This window comes from Harpia harpyja, chromosome 19 (genome assembly GCF_026419915.1).
Source record: "Harpia harpyja isolate bHarHar1 chromosome 19, bHarHar1 primary haplotype, whole genome shotgun sequence".
NCBI classification, from domain to species: Eukaryota; Metazoa; Chordata; class Aves; order Accipitriformes; family Accipitridae; genus Harpia; species Harpia harpyja.
The window spans coordinates 12,265,022-12,278,066 of record NC_068958.1 but is presented as its reverse complement, the minus strand read 5'-3'; the positions used below and the strand labels follow the sequence as shown (position 1 = coordinate 12,278,066).

General features: G+C 46.5%; 1 protein-coding gene across 9 annotated transcripts in view; it reads right to left on the bottom strand.

Moving 5' to 3' along the window:
* The window catches only part of ZNF618 (zinc finger protein 618), a 164,564-nt gene that overhangs the window by 9,274 nt on the left and 142,245 nt on the right, over positions 1-13,045 (bottom strand). For all 9 annotated transcript variants that reach the window (XM_052815643.1, XM_052815644.1, XM_052815645.1 and 6 more), the window contains 2 exons: positions 5,935-6,012; positions 765-866 (listed from right to left, as the gene is read on the bottom strand). In XM_052815643.1, the coding sequence (XP_052671603.1) occupies positions 765-866; positions 5,935-6,012 (180 nt within the window). The remainder of the gene's footprint in view (positions 1-764; positions 867-5,934; positions 6,013-13,045) is intronic.

Here is a 13,045-nt window from a genome sequence, read left to right as displayed (position 1 = left end):
CTGGTGGTCACAGCTTAGCCCAGCTGTAAAGCTGGACATCTTCCCATTTTTGTGATTTGAGCCTTTTCTTTGAGACAGTTATTTTAACTGGAGTTGCTTCAGTGAAACATACAACTTCCTCCACCATTTCAAACAGTGCTGGAGCCCAAGTTTCCACTTCTTCCTTGGAACTCCAGCAATCTTGCTTTTTGTAGCTGATTTTGGGTAACGTGAATGTCATTTTTGGCCATATGAGAACACAAAAGCACAATGTTTTTGTATCACCCTTCCCCCAGGCTGCTCAGCTCAAGTGCTTTGGAACCGATTTCCCACAGGGCTGTATTTTACTTTTTCCCGTGGTGAAGCACAAGCTCATAGGATGAGCTGGGGATAAAGCCAGACACCAGCTGCTGCCAGCACAGGGAGTGACAGGTTATGCCTATGTCATACCATGACAACTGGATTAGTTTTTTAACCCCAGGCCAGGAAGTTGGACCTTGGATCAGAAGTTAACTTCTTCCAGGAGTTCCTAAATGCATCTTCCTTACAAACCTTTCCAACCGTCTCCCCAGGGTTCCCAGTATTTTTTGCATACGAGCACTCCCTGTAAAGAGAACAGCTGCTCTGCTCTGTAGGGTAGTACATGAATTACAGATGAAATCAAGTGCAGTTAGGCAAGGACAAGGGCCTTGTGCAATGCCCATCACTGCTGCACCCTCTCTGACAGTCAGTTGTTCAAAGTGGACAGATAAGCCTGGGATGGAAGAGCAAATGCTGCTACGTACTATTGTTGGCGTTATTTCTTTGGAGCTGTGGTTTCCACTTTTCTTCAACAACAGCTAGAGGTGATCTGGGTTGGCTAGAGGCAATATTGTTCTCGTTGTCAGCTGTGAGGCAAGAGACAGAGACGTGTTAGAAGCACAAGATAATAATGCTTAAAGCACAAAGAAGGGGAAACAGTACCCATCTGCTTAGCATTTACTTATGATTCCCTTAACTGAGGTTGACACCAATCTACTACATTCTCTGTAGCTTTTAAGCAGTTTTTAGTGAGATGGCACAGTACCGTCAGAAACCTTGAAAACTATCTTTGGACTTGCAACCTATCACCTCCCAAAATGCGGCTGAAATGACAATGCCTTTTTCTGTGCATCAATGACATTGATGCCACCAGCACACCGTTAGAAATGTCTCCCAATCAACTTAAGCTGCACACCAGGAGGAATAGATGTTCCTTGTGCAGCCTGGCTTGTGTAATTTGCTTGCTTTTGAAATGAAAGGAGGTGTAACAAACATTTACCCTTCTTTTGCCTTACTGCCTCTTTCTGCACCACAAGGTGGCTTCCCTTTTTTTTTTACTGTTAAGTACTTTGTTTTTCAAGCTATGCTCAACTCTTTTGTATCTAAGGTTCTTACTACAATCTTCATATATGGTTTCCTCCCACTGTAGAGAGGGCCAATCTCCTCTTGAGCTGCTCACTGCTTCCTCAGACTGGAAACAAAAAGAAAAAACCCCAAGTTTCTGGAGTGTGACCAAAGATCATTCCTCCCTATGCCTGCAAAGATACCAAGTGCCCTAGGGGCCTTTGTGTTCATGCTCCCATTTCTGTAACTGGGCTAAACACCTCAGCTGCCAATCTGATGGGATCTTTCAAGGAAATGCAGTCAAGATCAGTAAATTCTGTATTGTATCCATGTGCTTTCCTCTCCTTTGCCCCAAGAACTTCTCCCCACCCTCCAGAGGAAATTTTCTATTCTTAGTATGCTTCACCATGAAATTGTGCTCTGAAATAGGCTGTGAAGCGACAATACAGTGCACAATGAAGAGAGGTGGAAGAGGAAGGAGAAAGATGGGGAGACTGATGACCAGGCTGAACAGAAGGATGGAATTAAAAACAAAGATGACAAAACAGGCCCTTTACTCATCACAGCTGGACTCATCTCACCTAACTCTGGACATCTCTATTAGACACACCTTTCTTCAAAGTAGCCCCTTGGGGCTTGTTTTACACTCAGTGGTGCAAAACAGGCTTAAGAGTGCGACTCATTCACCCAGGCAGAACTAGATGCCTCTTGTAGCGTAAGATCCTTCATGCTCTGAACTCACCTGGAGTCAATGACTTCTTCTCCACCGATTATAAAGGGAGTCCAAGTTGACCAGCTCAGATGGCAGTATCTATAGCCTAGGCACACCAGCATGCAGTGAAATGAATCCTGCCCCAGTGCTCCAGACAGCAGAGCACAAATTAGAGGAATATCTTAAGGCACACACAAATGCTTTGCTCTGCAGCCTAGGTTGATGTGGTGCTGGGCAGAGCAGTGGGCTGCCCATCAGAACAAACAGGAGAGGGCAAAGTTGCTGTCCTTCATGTGTGGCAATGACCTGGGAGAGAAGGGAGACCAGCAAGGATCTGGAGACAAGCACTTATGTGATGAAGCTCCACTGCCCTCTTCCTTACAAGCAAGTCCTCTCGAATTTGAGCAGTTCTGCACATTAACTGCTGGGCATTCACAAACCTCGCTGATGAACAGCCACAGACTGCACAATTATTAGGTCTGGGCACTGCACTGGCCACAGACCGGATCGATACCTAAGAGTAATGCAGGGTATGACAGAACCAGGTAGACTCTGGGACTGCCCTGAGGACTGTACATGCCCAGGGAACTCACTGGTCTTGCTTGGCACCTGAGGAGCACTGCCATGCTCAGGACTGCAGCCAGGGGTCAGTCTTTGCAGGTGTGGAAGAGATGTGTAGAGCAGGAGGTGCTCCAGCAAATGCCAGTGATCAGATATGACACATCACTTTTCCCCCAGCATTTGCCTAGACTAATTGCTCTTGAGCTAATGCCACCAGTGTCCTCAACCCCGAACATCTGTGAGTAGGCAAAGGAAAATGCTGGATGTTGCCTACTAACTTTATGCATAGTTTAAGCATTCCTTGTCTTGGTGAGGGGTAGGTGGGGGGAGAAACTCTCTACATTTCCTCCCCCCAACTCTTTCTCTATTTCATAATAATAGGGGATTTATTATGTACAAATATCCACTAGCATTCAATATGGCATTAATGAGATTTGTGCATTTCAGCCTCATCTTCCTTATCAGGCAGTCTGTGAACTACACAGATCATGGTTCTTTAATTTCTCTTCATGCCTCCAATCCTTTAATCCAGGTTCAGCGTAGTCGTCCTTTTATTTTTTTAGCTCTAGACTGTAGGAAGGGAATTATATGGTAGCACTCGACCTGAACAAAGTACTCTAAAGGGAGTCAAAGCTGTATATTGTACAGTGTAATTACAGAACAAATTCCTTTGCCTGGTGTTCTGCTGTTCTATTTCTGCCTTTCAGCCTCCAATTTACATTCTAATTGCTTCTTCTCATTGTGTAGCTGCTTTATGGAGCTCTAATCTCTCCTTATTACCTTCTAGCCTCCAGGCTCAGCCCTCTGAATGACTCAAGAGCCAGTATGTCCCTGCTTTCGCTCCTCGAGGCCATTCCCCGTCTTCAGTGACTTGCGAGCGGGGCTCAGTGGATGCATCACATTTAGTTGGAAGAGATTAGCCCTTTGCATCAGACACAATAAGCCAAACTGGACTCCTGAACACATTAACTGAAGGAGGATTTGACCCATATGGGCTTCTTGCATCTCTGCATCCCCATAATGTAACATTGCTTGAGCCAGACATGTTGGACTGGTATAAACTGCTACTATGCCAGTGTCCCCAGTATGTGGATCCTATGTCACCAGTTCTGCTGACTACTGCAAGGTCTCTGCACCCCCACACTTCAGAGATGTTGTGCCAATACTGTTTCTTGGATATGGAAATCCCCAAGTTCTGACAGGCTAAAAGGCAACAAACTGTGACCTGAGTAACTGCAAGCCCTGTGTAATCTCCACTGTTGCTCTGCTTAAGTACGACATCCAGAACCAGACACCCACCAAAGCTGTCTGTAGCTTTCACACCTCTTCACTTTGTTTTACCCTCATCCCACAGCAGCAAATACTGTGCTGCTTGCCTCCAGTTGCACATATCTGCAGGAAAGGCTGCTGATCCCTGCAGAGGAAGAACCATGAGCACAGGACTGGCAAACACCATCCAGAGAGATGACACAGCAGGGGACAGCTGCTTTCACAAGGGGCAGCCTCGGTGATGCCTGGAGAAAGCACTTAAAGAAGACAGACAAGCTTGCTGTCACTGTACCAGTGAGACACTCGGGGGGGGAAGCAGCCAAGCAGAAGACAGTGACTTACAAACAGAGCAGGGAGAGATGAGAAAATACAGAGTTTAACAGGAGTAATCCTGAGTTGGGGAGAGGGGATTTACCCATTAATATATCTCTGCTGACATTACATGAGTCAGATCACAGATACCTGCTCCCTCTAGCCCTGTTCTGTGTCCAAAGTAACCCAGGTGAACAAGCCCAGAGGCGATGGGTCATTTGTAAAGAAGAGAGAAAAGGAAGAAGGTGCAGACAGCTCTAGCTTAAAATTTTCAACAGCTCATACCTTGCCAGTGAATTGCCATTCTCCCCTTTGACACCTTAGCCTTGGTCCCTCCTTTGCAGCTCCTCTACTCAGTGTCACCAAGAGCTACAACTCAAAATGCTGCATTTCAGTACCAGAGACCAGAACAAGGAACAGGATGGTCAGGACGCAGCTCGGAGGCAAGCAGAAATTGCCATCGACAAACAGCAAGAACAGACCCCATCACCATGGAGTGACAGCTGCCCCTACCCTGAGTGGAGCTTCACCACTCCCTGGCGTAACATGAAGTCCAATCACCCCACATTAACCAGCTTATGGTCTAACAGAAAATAACATCCACAAAACTCATACAAAACTTTAACAAATCACCCTAACTGTCTATTAATCACATTACAAAGATGATAAATAAAGTAGCTGCTAAACAACACACAAAGCCTGCACTGAGATTCACCAGTGAGAACTGAACTGCAATGGAGGAACCGCGCAGATGAAGAACTCAAGGGACACTCATTAAAATTAGGACTAAAACACAGAACAAGACAAGAACTTTGATTAGAATTACTGTTACAGAACGGAAAATACGCTTTTCCTCAAGCCACTTGTCCTTCCATGCCACTCTATCTGGGGCTTTCCTGGAAAGTAAGGGCAAACACAAGCACTGAACATGTATCTCAACAGAGCAGCTGTCTGTCAGAGAACACAGGTCTGTCAAAGGTGACTTAATTTGTAAACCTGTGTGAATTCACTTTCATTCAAGAGGAAAAAAGAAAAAATTTCTGCCAATATAAAAAAAGTCCTGTTTCTACATATTTGAATATTCTGAATGCTGTCTTTGAAACAGCTTTGGAATTTTAAAATCCCTTCTTATGTATTGAGATAGAAAACAAAAAAGGTGGCTTAGAAACAAAGTAGTGAACTGCTCAGAATTTTCTTTTGAAGAGAACTGAGAAGGAAATGAACACAACTGCTGAAATAGCAAATTCTTCTTCTGAGAACACATTTCAGTCCTTTGCAGAAGTCCAGGAGACACAAGCACAGAAAAAGACTTGTGTGGGCAAAGGCTCTGCTGCCCTGCAAGCATTTTTGCTTTGTTTGCCTCAGTGAGAACTACCCTTTTTGCAGGAGGGATTTCATCCGCTGTAGGAGTAACACATTAATGCTTACGCAATGAGCATTCCCTAGATAACTTTGGATAAAGGGAATGAGTAGTTTGATGTGCTCTGTGCTAGCACAGCATGTTTCCTCTCTTCCTAGGGAAAGGAGTAATATTTATGATATACTGTGAGCCTTGCATTGTTGCAGCCACTGCTACGTGCTCCAGCCTTTGAGTATCTTTTTTGCTGCAGGTGAAATTACTGGGGCTTTGGAAACCGTGAGCACAGAAAGCTCTATTGACACACAACGGGGTCAACATCAGGCATCAGCGCAGAATTTAATTCTCCGCTTTAAGCGAGTCGAAGTGCCCAGCTTACCTGCATGGGACTGCATGTGCTCCAGGAGATTGTTATAAAACTGGAACTGGATTCCACAAGCTCCACAGGTGTAAGGCTCTGTTTGGGAGAAATCAGTTCAGAAGAATTATACAGAGTATGCAGGGAAGCAGCACACGTGCATACTTCAGTTTGTACAGTAGTGGGGCAGCGCCTTAGGGCCCGGTCCTTGTCACCTCAGCCCATGTGTGCTTGTCACAGCAGCTCCTTAGAACCAAAGCCGCAGGTCTCGGGCTGTGATTCGGGAAAGCGCTAGGGCACGTCACTGCTTCCTGGGCTGGGGTCAGGCATTTTTCCATGTGCTTCACTTTACTGCCACGAGAAGGCCTGGGACAGCAGAGGGATAGCTTATGCACTAAAGTGAAGCACCTGCTGATGTCTGTTTGGGGGGAATCTCGGTGAAGCTGCACAAAGATTTGAGAGGCTACATACTGACTGGGGTTTACTAGTTCATGCCTGCTGCAGGCTGTTTTAAGCATATCCTTGTTCTTTTTAAGCCTGAAAGCAAAGCATGGTGAATTAATTTTACATCCAGTTCTGTCAAATTCCAGTCTCTGCTGCCTTTCCTGAGTAAGACAAGGAGCATTGGGTTGTGAAAAATCCTCTTGCTCAGAAGTGGGGGCATGGAGAAGCGCCATGGGGGAACTCAGCTTGGTTTTTTGTGGCTGTCAACAAGTGCAGCGAGACTGGGGAATGGAGAGTGCCACTGGGCTCAGCAGCAGCAAGTCACTGGGGTAAGCAGAGGTGGAGGGGAAGAAGCACAGAAATCAGAGCTGTGCCAGAAGGCTGAGAGCAGAGCAGGAGAGCCATGTTGCCAGAGTAATATGGATGAGCTGGAGTCAGGAAAGAGCTGGGTGCAGAGCTCCCTCATGAGCTGAAAGATACATTTAGTTCTGTTCTAACAAGTGTGTTGAAAGTGCATTTTTTCCACTTAATTAACCTAATAGCAAATGTTTGCAGTTCCTCATTTAAACAGTATTAGTTGGGTGCATTAGCTGACAGATGTAATATCAAACTACAGCGGCTGAAACATGTTAACATTGCAGTTTTGCTTTTATACCTCCAGATATACCAGCACACCGCCACCATTTATGCTGTGGCATTTTTTTCGTAATAGCAGAATGGACAAATGCAAGCATTTGGTATATAAACAACTTTGCATATAAATGCCTGGCACACACAGAGAGCAAGGTCTATTGCTACAATATACCAGAAATCTCTATCTGCGTTTGAAGGGAAAAACATATTCTGCATCAGTGAAACTTAAGAATCTATTGCACATAAGCAAAAGCACCAGCATCCAGGATGGAAGAACCAAAACACAGGAAAGCACAAGCCTGACTTGGCTATAATCTGTAAGATGTCTATCTCAGGTAACAAACCCCAGAATTCATCAGATGGCTACAGGAAGCTGTGAGGAAAAAACATAAAAGAGACCATGAGCAGTTCATACAAGCTATTCTTATATGCCATAAGGTTAAACACCCTGCTGTGCCTTTGCCACAAAACCTACAGCCCTCTGAAATAATGGAGCCAGCTCCATCTGGAGGAGTTGTGCTCAATGCATTATTTAACTTACTGTATTGTCTTGTAATGCTACTCCTTTTTTTTTGCTGTAGTGAGGAAGTTTGGAAATACTGTACTTAAATAACTGCTTGTGAAAAAAAGGGAAGACTTTGGCAGCTGAGTGGCACACAGGAATTTCAGGACTGGGGGAATTAATATGGACTGGCTGTTTCTGTTGAAATCATCAGTAGTGAAATAGTCAGTTGTGGTAAAACGCCACAAAAGGTACAATGTAATCTAATTGTTTAGGATCCTTTTGTAATTGTCAGAGAGCAGAAGACCCCACACGGATGCAAATGATCCCTCTTAGATATGTATTTCAGTGTTACAGATGCACCTATTTGCCTCTGCTGCTCATGGAGCCTAGACTGCTCAGATAGAAATGTCTCAAACTAAGTGGGTTGACTCCCCCTTCAAGTGTCAAAATAAACATTTGATTAATCTAATGAAAGAAATCACACTTCAAAGAGCCTGCTGAATGTTGCTGACAGGTTCCTGGCAGGGTCAGAAGAGCTCTGGTGCTGCAGGCAGGGCAGCTTACAAAGCTACTATCCCTGTTCTTTGCCCCATTGCTTTGCTGGAGCCCCCTCCCCTACAACAGAGTTGGGAGAACGTGCTGTACATGTCAGGTGCTTCAGAAAGTCTGAAATTTAGAGATGTCACACTGCGGTTCCCTGGGACACTTTCAGGTCTCTGTGTGCCATTTAAACATAAGCAGGCACATGCATTCCCTTCTGCCATCTCTGCCTGTAGTAACCTTGGCCAGAGAAAGCAGTGGTGGAGCAATCCATCCTTCACTGCCACAGTCCAAGGACTCTTCTCTGCTCCCAGACAAGTACATAAACTCCACAATTCCCCTAGAAGCAGGTTTCCAAGTAGCCACCAGAACAACTCTTCCCCTAAGCTGTTACAGGGTGCCTCACTGGGAAGCAAATCACTCATATACATCCAGCACTCTCCAGGCAGCACATTTCTCACATTAATTTTTCTCTCCTGTTTCACTACATCCTCACGTTTCCTTCTCAGCTTACTTTGTCTCACTGAGCTGCTTTACGTTCCACCTGTCATATTCTCAGCTATTTTATCACCTCAAAGCCATGTTGGTCTTTCTTCTAGCTCTCTCCTTGTCTGCCTTCCCTTCACTCCTGACCAGTCTTTTCTGGGTTCTCCCCATCTGCATCCATCATGCAGTGACCATCAAAGTCTCCACGGTTCTTCATCTCAAGCTCCTCTGTCTGCCACTACAACATACTGTGTACTCAGTGACTCTGAAAAGGTCTTTCATTTGTGATTCTTCTCAGAAAAATCCTGTTGATTTTCATCCCATTTCCAAAAGCCTCCCCTTCTGTTCTACTACAGAAATGTCCGCCTCTGGAAACAAAACCACTGTCTACTTTCAAAACTAGTTTCGCATTCTGAAAATATAAAAACATTTTCTAAATACTTTTGAGACAAAGAGTCATAGAAGTCTAGTTTGCCACAAATAAAAATGAGTGAAGTTAAAACTAGGAATAAAACTTAAATTCATCCAACAATTCAAAAGTCTCTCCCGGGGAGGAGGGAAGGGATGCTTGGGAAGATGTGCAGAATCCCTGTGGGAATGAATGAACTCATTTTACTTCCCGGGGCTTTCTCAACCCTAATCTTCTGAGATGTCAGGTGCTAAGCCCCTTATGCTCCACAGCGCAGAGAGCTGGGAACAGTCAGATCAGCTGGAAGGAGGGTGGGATGTGTCAGTGCTAGAAGAGGGAGAGGGATCTGGAAGGTGGAGAGAAGAAAGAGGCAATCTGTATCTGAAACCAGGCAAAAGCCACCACTGGAAAAGAACTGCTCATCTGGGCTGGTACGCACAGGTGTGAGTGAATCCCCTCTCCCTTTGATTTCTGCTTGCAACTTAAAGGTAGAGTTAACTGGAAAAGTTGTCAGAACTGCTCTGAACACCCGTGAGCCACACTTGTGCCCCCTTCTCCTTCCTCAGAGCACAGCCCCTCACACCACTGCAGGACCTCTGCTTTTCCTTTCCCAGGGGCAATTTCAGCTCTCCTCTTCCTTGCTCAGACTGAGGTTTACAGCATCCAGAAGGGATCTGTTTTCCATCAGATCATCTGAACTCACCAAGGACCCACAGGTCCTCCCATGACTGCTCCAATCAGCGAAGCTCTCCTTTCCCTCTCAGCTTTACTGGTGGCAGTACAAGGAAAGCTGGGACCCATTTGTGCTGCCCACACTACCCCCCCAAGAACACCTGTGCTCCCCAACAGCTCCAATTGTTTTGGGTGGCCAAGATAAGCCGAGCAAAGCAGGAAGAGCGGCTGTGCAGTCAGCTCAGAAATGGCTCAGAGACTTCCAACACAGACAGCCTGTCTCACGCTGCTGGAAACCTTCTCCTTCACCTCCTCAAACTCTTAATTGCTTCTCAGAAACCAATTTCTCCTGCTGCTCCACATCTGAGGGGGCTGGGAGTTGTGGCAGGAGCAACAGTATCCCCTTTCGATGAGAAAAAAACCAGCCATTACCCCATATGCTCAAACAGGCTCCTGGCTCTTACTTAGGGCCATGGGCCTCTTAGCAATGCCAGGTGCTGTGAACTTTGTAGATCTGTTCCCTTGGCGTGGGCTCGGGAAGAGCATGCTCTCCTTTCTGCAAGCTTCCTTAATTTGCATTCCCCTGGGCAGATGCTAAACACATGCTGGTGCCAGCTGGTCTGTTGCTGTGTACTTGGCTTGCTCAGGCTGCAGGCTGGGACTCCAGTTCACATCTGTAGCTACAGCTCCCAGAGCCCTGAGCCCTCCTGGGTTGGTGCAGGATGTGGGCTACATCATCCCAAGACCCCACCAATTCCCAGTGGGCACGCAGGGCTGCCCCACTCACACAAACTTCCTTCACACTTGTATCTCAAGGGAGTGGAGGATAAATTTACCAGTCTGCATTAGAAGCCTTCCCTTCCTCTTCTTGTTTCCACAGCTCGCTCCCAGTAACCACTGCCTAACCTAGAGCAGCTGGGTGATGGGAAGGGAGGGTGTGAAAACAGCCCAAAGCTCACCTTACACAGCTACTTTCGAAAGGTGGAAGGAGATAGGCAGAGAGCTCACCAAGGCTGGCTTCAGACCACTCCCCCTTTACAGGCTGAAATCCCAAGCTTTGGTTGCTCTTGCTTTGTTGGCCAGGCTGTGAACTAGGCACAAGGTCCTGCAGTTTGCATGTAGCAGACTGGCCTCTCTACTACTTCCTGCCACTAGTGCATCCTACAAAAACTTCACATTAACAAATAAGCCATTAAAATCCTGCAACGCTCAACTCTAAACCTGTAGCCCGGCATTCTCACACTTCACTAAACATCTCAGAAGATGAAATGCCAGGCTGCTATCGTTCCTCCACCTACAGAAAGCAAGCTTTTCACATACCCAAGACCAGAGCTGTGAAGCTAGGGCAGCAGTCAGGTAAGCTGCATTTTCTGCAGGCCTTGGGACATATCTTGAGCTCTCCCATGGGTTGATATTCAGCAACAGCTACAATGCACTTTCCTCCAGTAGCAGAAAAAGCTGGAGAGCCTGTGCAGCAACAGGGAAATGGCTCTGCCTGACCCTGACACATGCTGCTGCACAGGTAGCCTTGCAAAGCAAGGCTCTGGGCATCTCCTATCCTCCATGTTCTGCCACATGGCTGAGTTGCACGCAAGAGGCTTTGTTGCAGAAGGGGTGGAAACAGGCTCTAAGTCTTCACAAAAGGATAAGAAATCATGAAGTGGACCCTCAGAGAGTTCAGGCTGCCACATTAGCCCCGTTGTCTCCCTGGCTCTGAGTTGTTTCTGTACGTTCAGAAGCCTTGTGCAATCCCATAGCCTAAATTTGGCAGCAGAAAGTCTGTGCATGAAACGGCAAATGTTGCGTGGGCCAGACCTGTCCACACAGCATGGGAGAAGGGGAGAGGGTACAACATTGAGTATATGACAGGCAGACTGGCTACACGGCACCTATGCTGCTCCCCTGCTATCTGTCCACCCGCCATCTTCTCCCATCTCCTTCCTCCTCCAGTCCCTCCTTCCTCCTCTGATCCCTCTGTCCTCACTGCCTGTCCCCTTCCACTCAAGAGCTCATGGCACAGACCCAGCAGGTTTTTCTCTTGAGCCGTGCTAGCTGTTGCTGTGCTACCCTCTCCGTCCACTGCTGGCCATGCAGAGGAGCAGACCCCAGTACTCAGAGATGGCCACCTCTGAAGCGGCAGTGCTATCCTCTCTCCAGCAACTTGAGGATCGCACTGTGCTGAGCCAGGATCCTGGCTCTGAATAGCTCTTCTGAGGCAAAATATTTGAAAATTTGGAAGGAGAAGGAAATCACTCTGAACATGTGAAAAGGGCTACTCTACAGCCAGCTGATCTCAGTGGAGTCTGACTCTCATTCCCAAGTTTTCCCACAATGTAGAGGGGTTGTGTAGTGGAGAGCACAAGAAAATCCACTGCAAGCAAGCAGTGCTGTTGGAACTGCAAACACCCATCCCAGGGCACTTCTAACAGCCTCTTGCAAGCTGTCTGAAACTCATGCACTGCAGCATTCCGAAGCAATGGCATTTCATTCTCCTATCAAGCACCAAAGACCCTTGCTCCCCCAAAAGAAGAGACATTTGTCTGTGGTGCACTGGGTGTTGGCTGCTGAGCACAAAGCACTCCTCCCCAGTAGCATGCTTCCCCAGAAGAACCGACCTCCTTTGCGAGCCAGGTCTCTCTCCACTCTGAACAAGACATGCTGTCATGTCACCCTTACTGGTTGCCCAGGTACTCTCTGAAAACACCTTTACAGAAACTGAAAGCACCAGCAGCTGCTGAAGCCTCTTCAGTCTCTGGAGCCACACAGAACTAACACTCACAGTTGGTTGTACAATTTAAAACATCCTTCCCCAGGGCTATTATTAGACACTTTTATTAGTACTTTATATATACCCAGTGAACAAGGCTCCAGAGTAAGGCAGCAGGCTGTATAAGCCAAGACAGAGAAAAACCAGCATTTGCGCTTAGATTAAATAAATCACTCTAATTCCCATGTTAACTCTCATTGCCACATCTAAGCCAGAGAAAATAGCAGAGCCTGGTTTGAGACCAGGAGTGAACATGAGTTGAGAGCTTTTAACAGAAAGTTTCAACAGAAAATGCCCTGAGCTTCTTGTGCACAAGTGAAACTCAGCAGCCAGCTCAACAACTGATGGCAGCGCAGGGAGCAGACCCCCAGGCAGCTCTCTCCTCAGCAGAAAACACTCACATTTCAACACTTCTGTCCACATTTTGATGAAGAACAAATGCAGAAGAACTGTAAGGGAAACGTCTCAGCATTTTCACCCAGTGTTTCCATTGGCTTTAGCTTTAATAACACTGTAACTGCATCTTCCCATACCTTTGACACAAACCAATGAAACAATACATGAGAATCTGCAGCAGTCTCCTAGAAAAATGCCATCACACACCAAAATAAGTGGGAGTTTCTTGAAAACAGAACTTCTGTCACTTCCAGCCATCAGACAATAAAAGAGGTGCTAC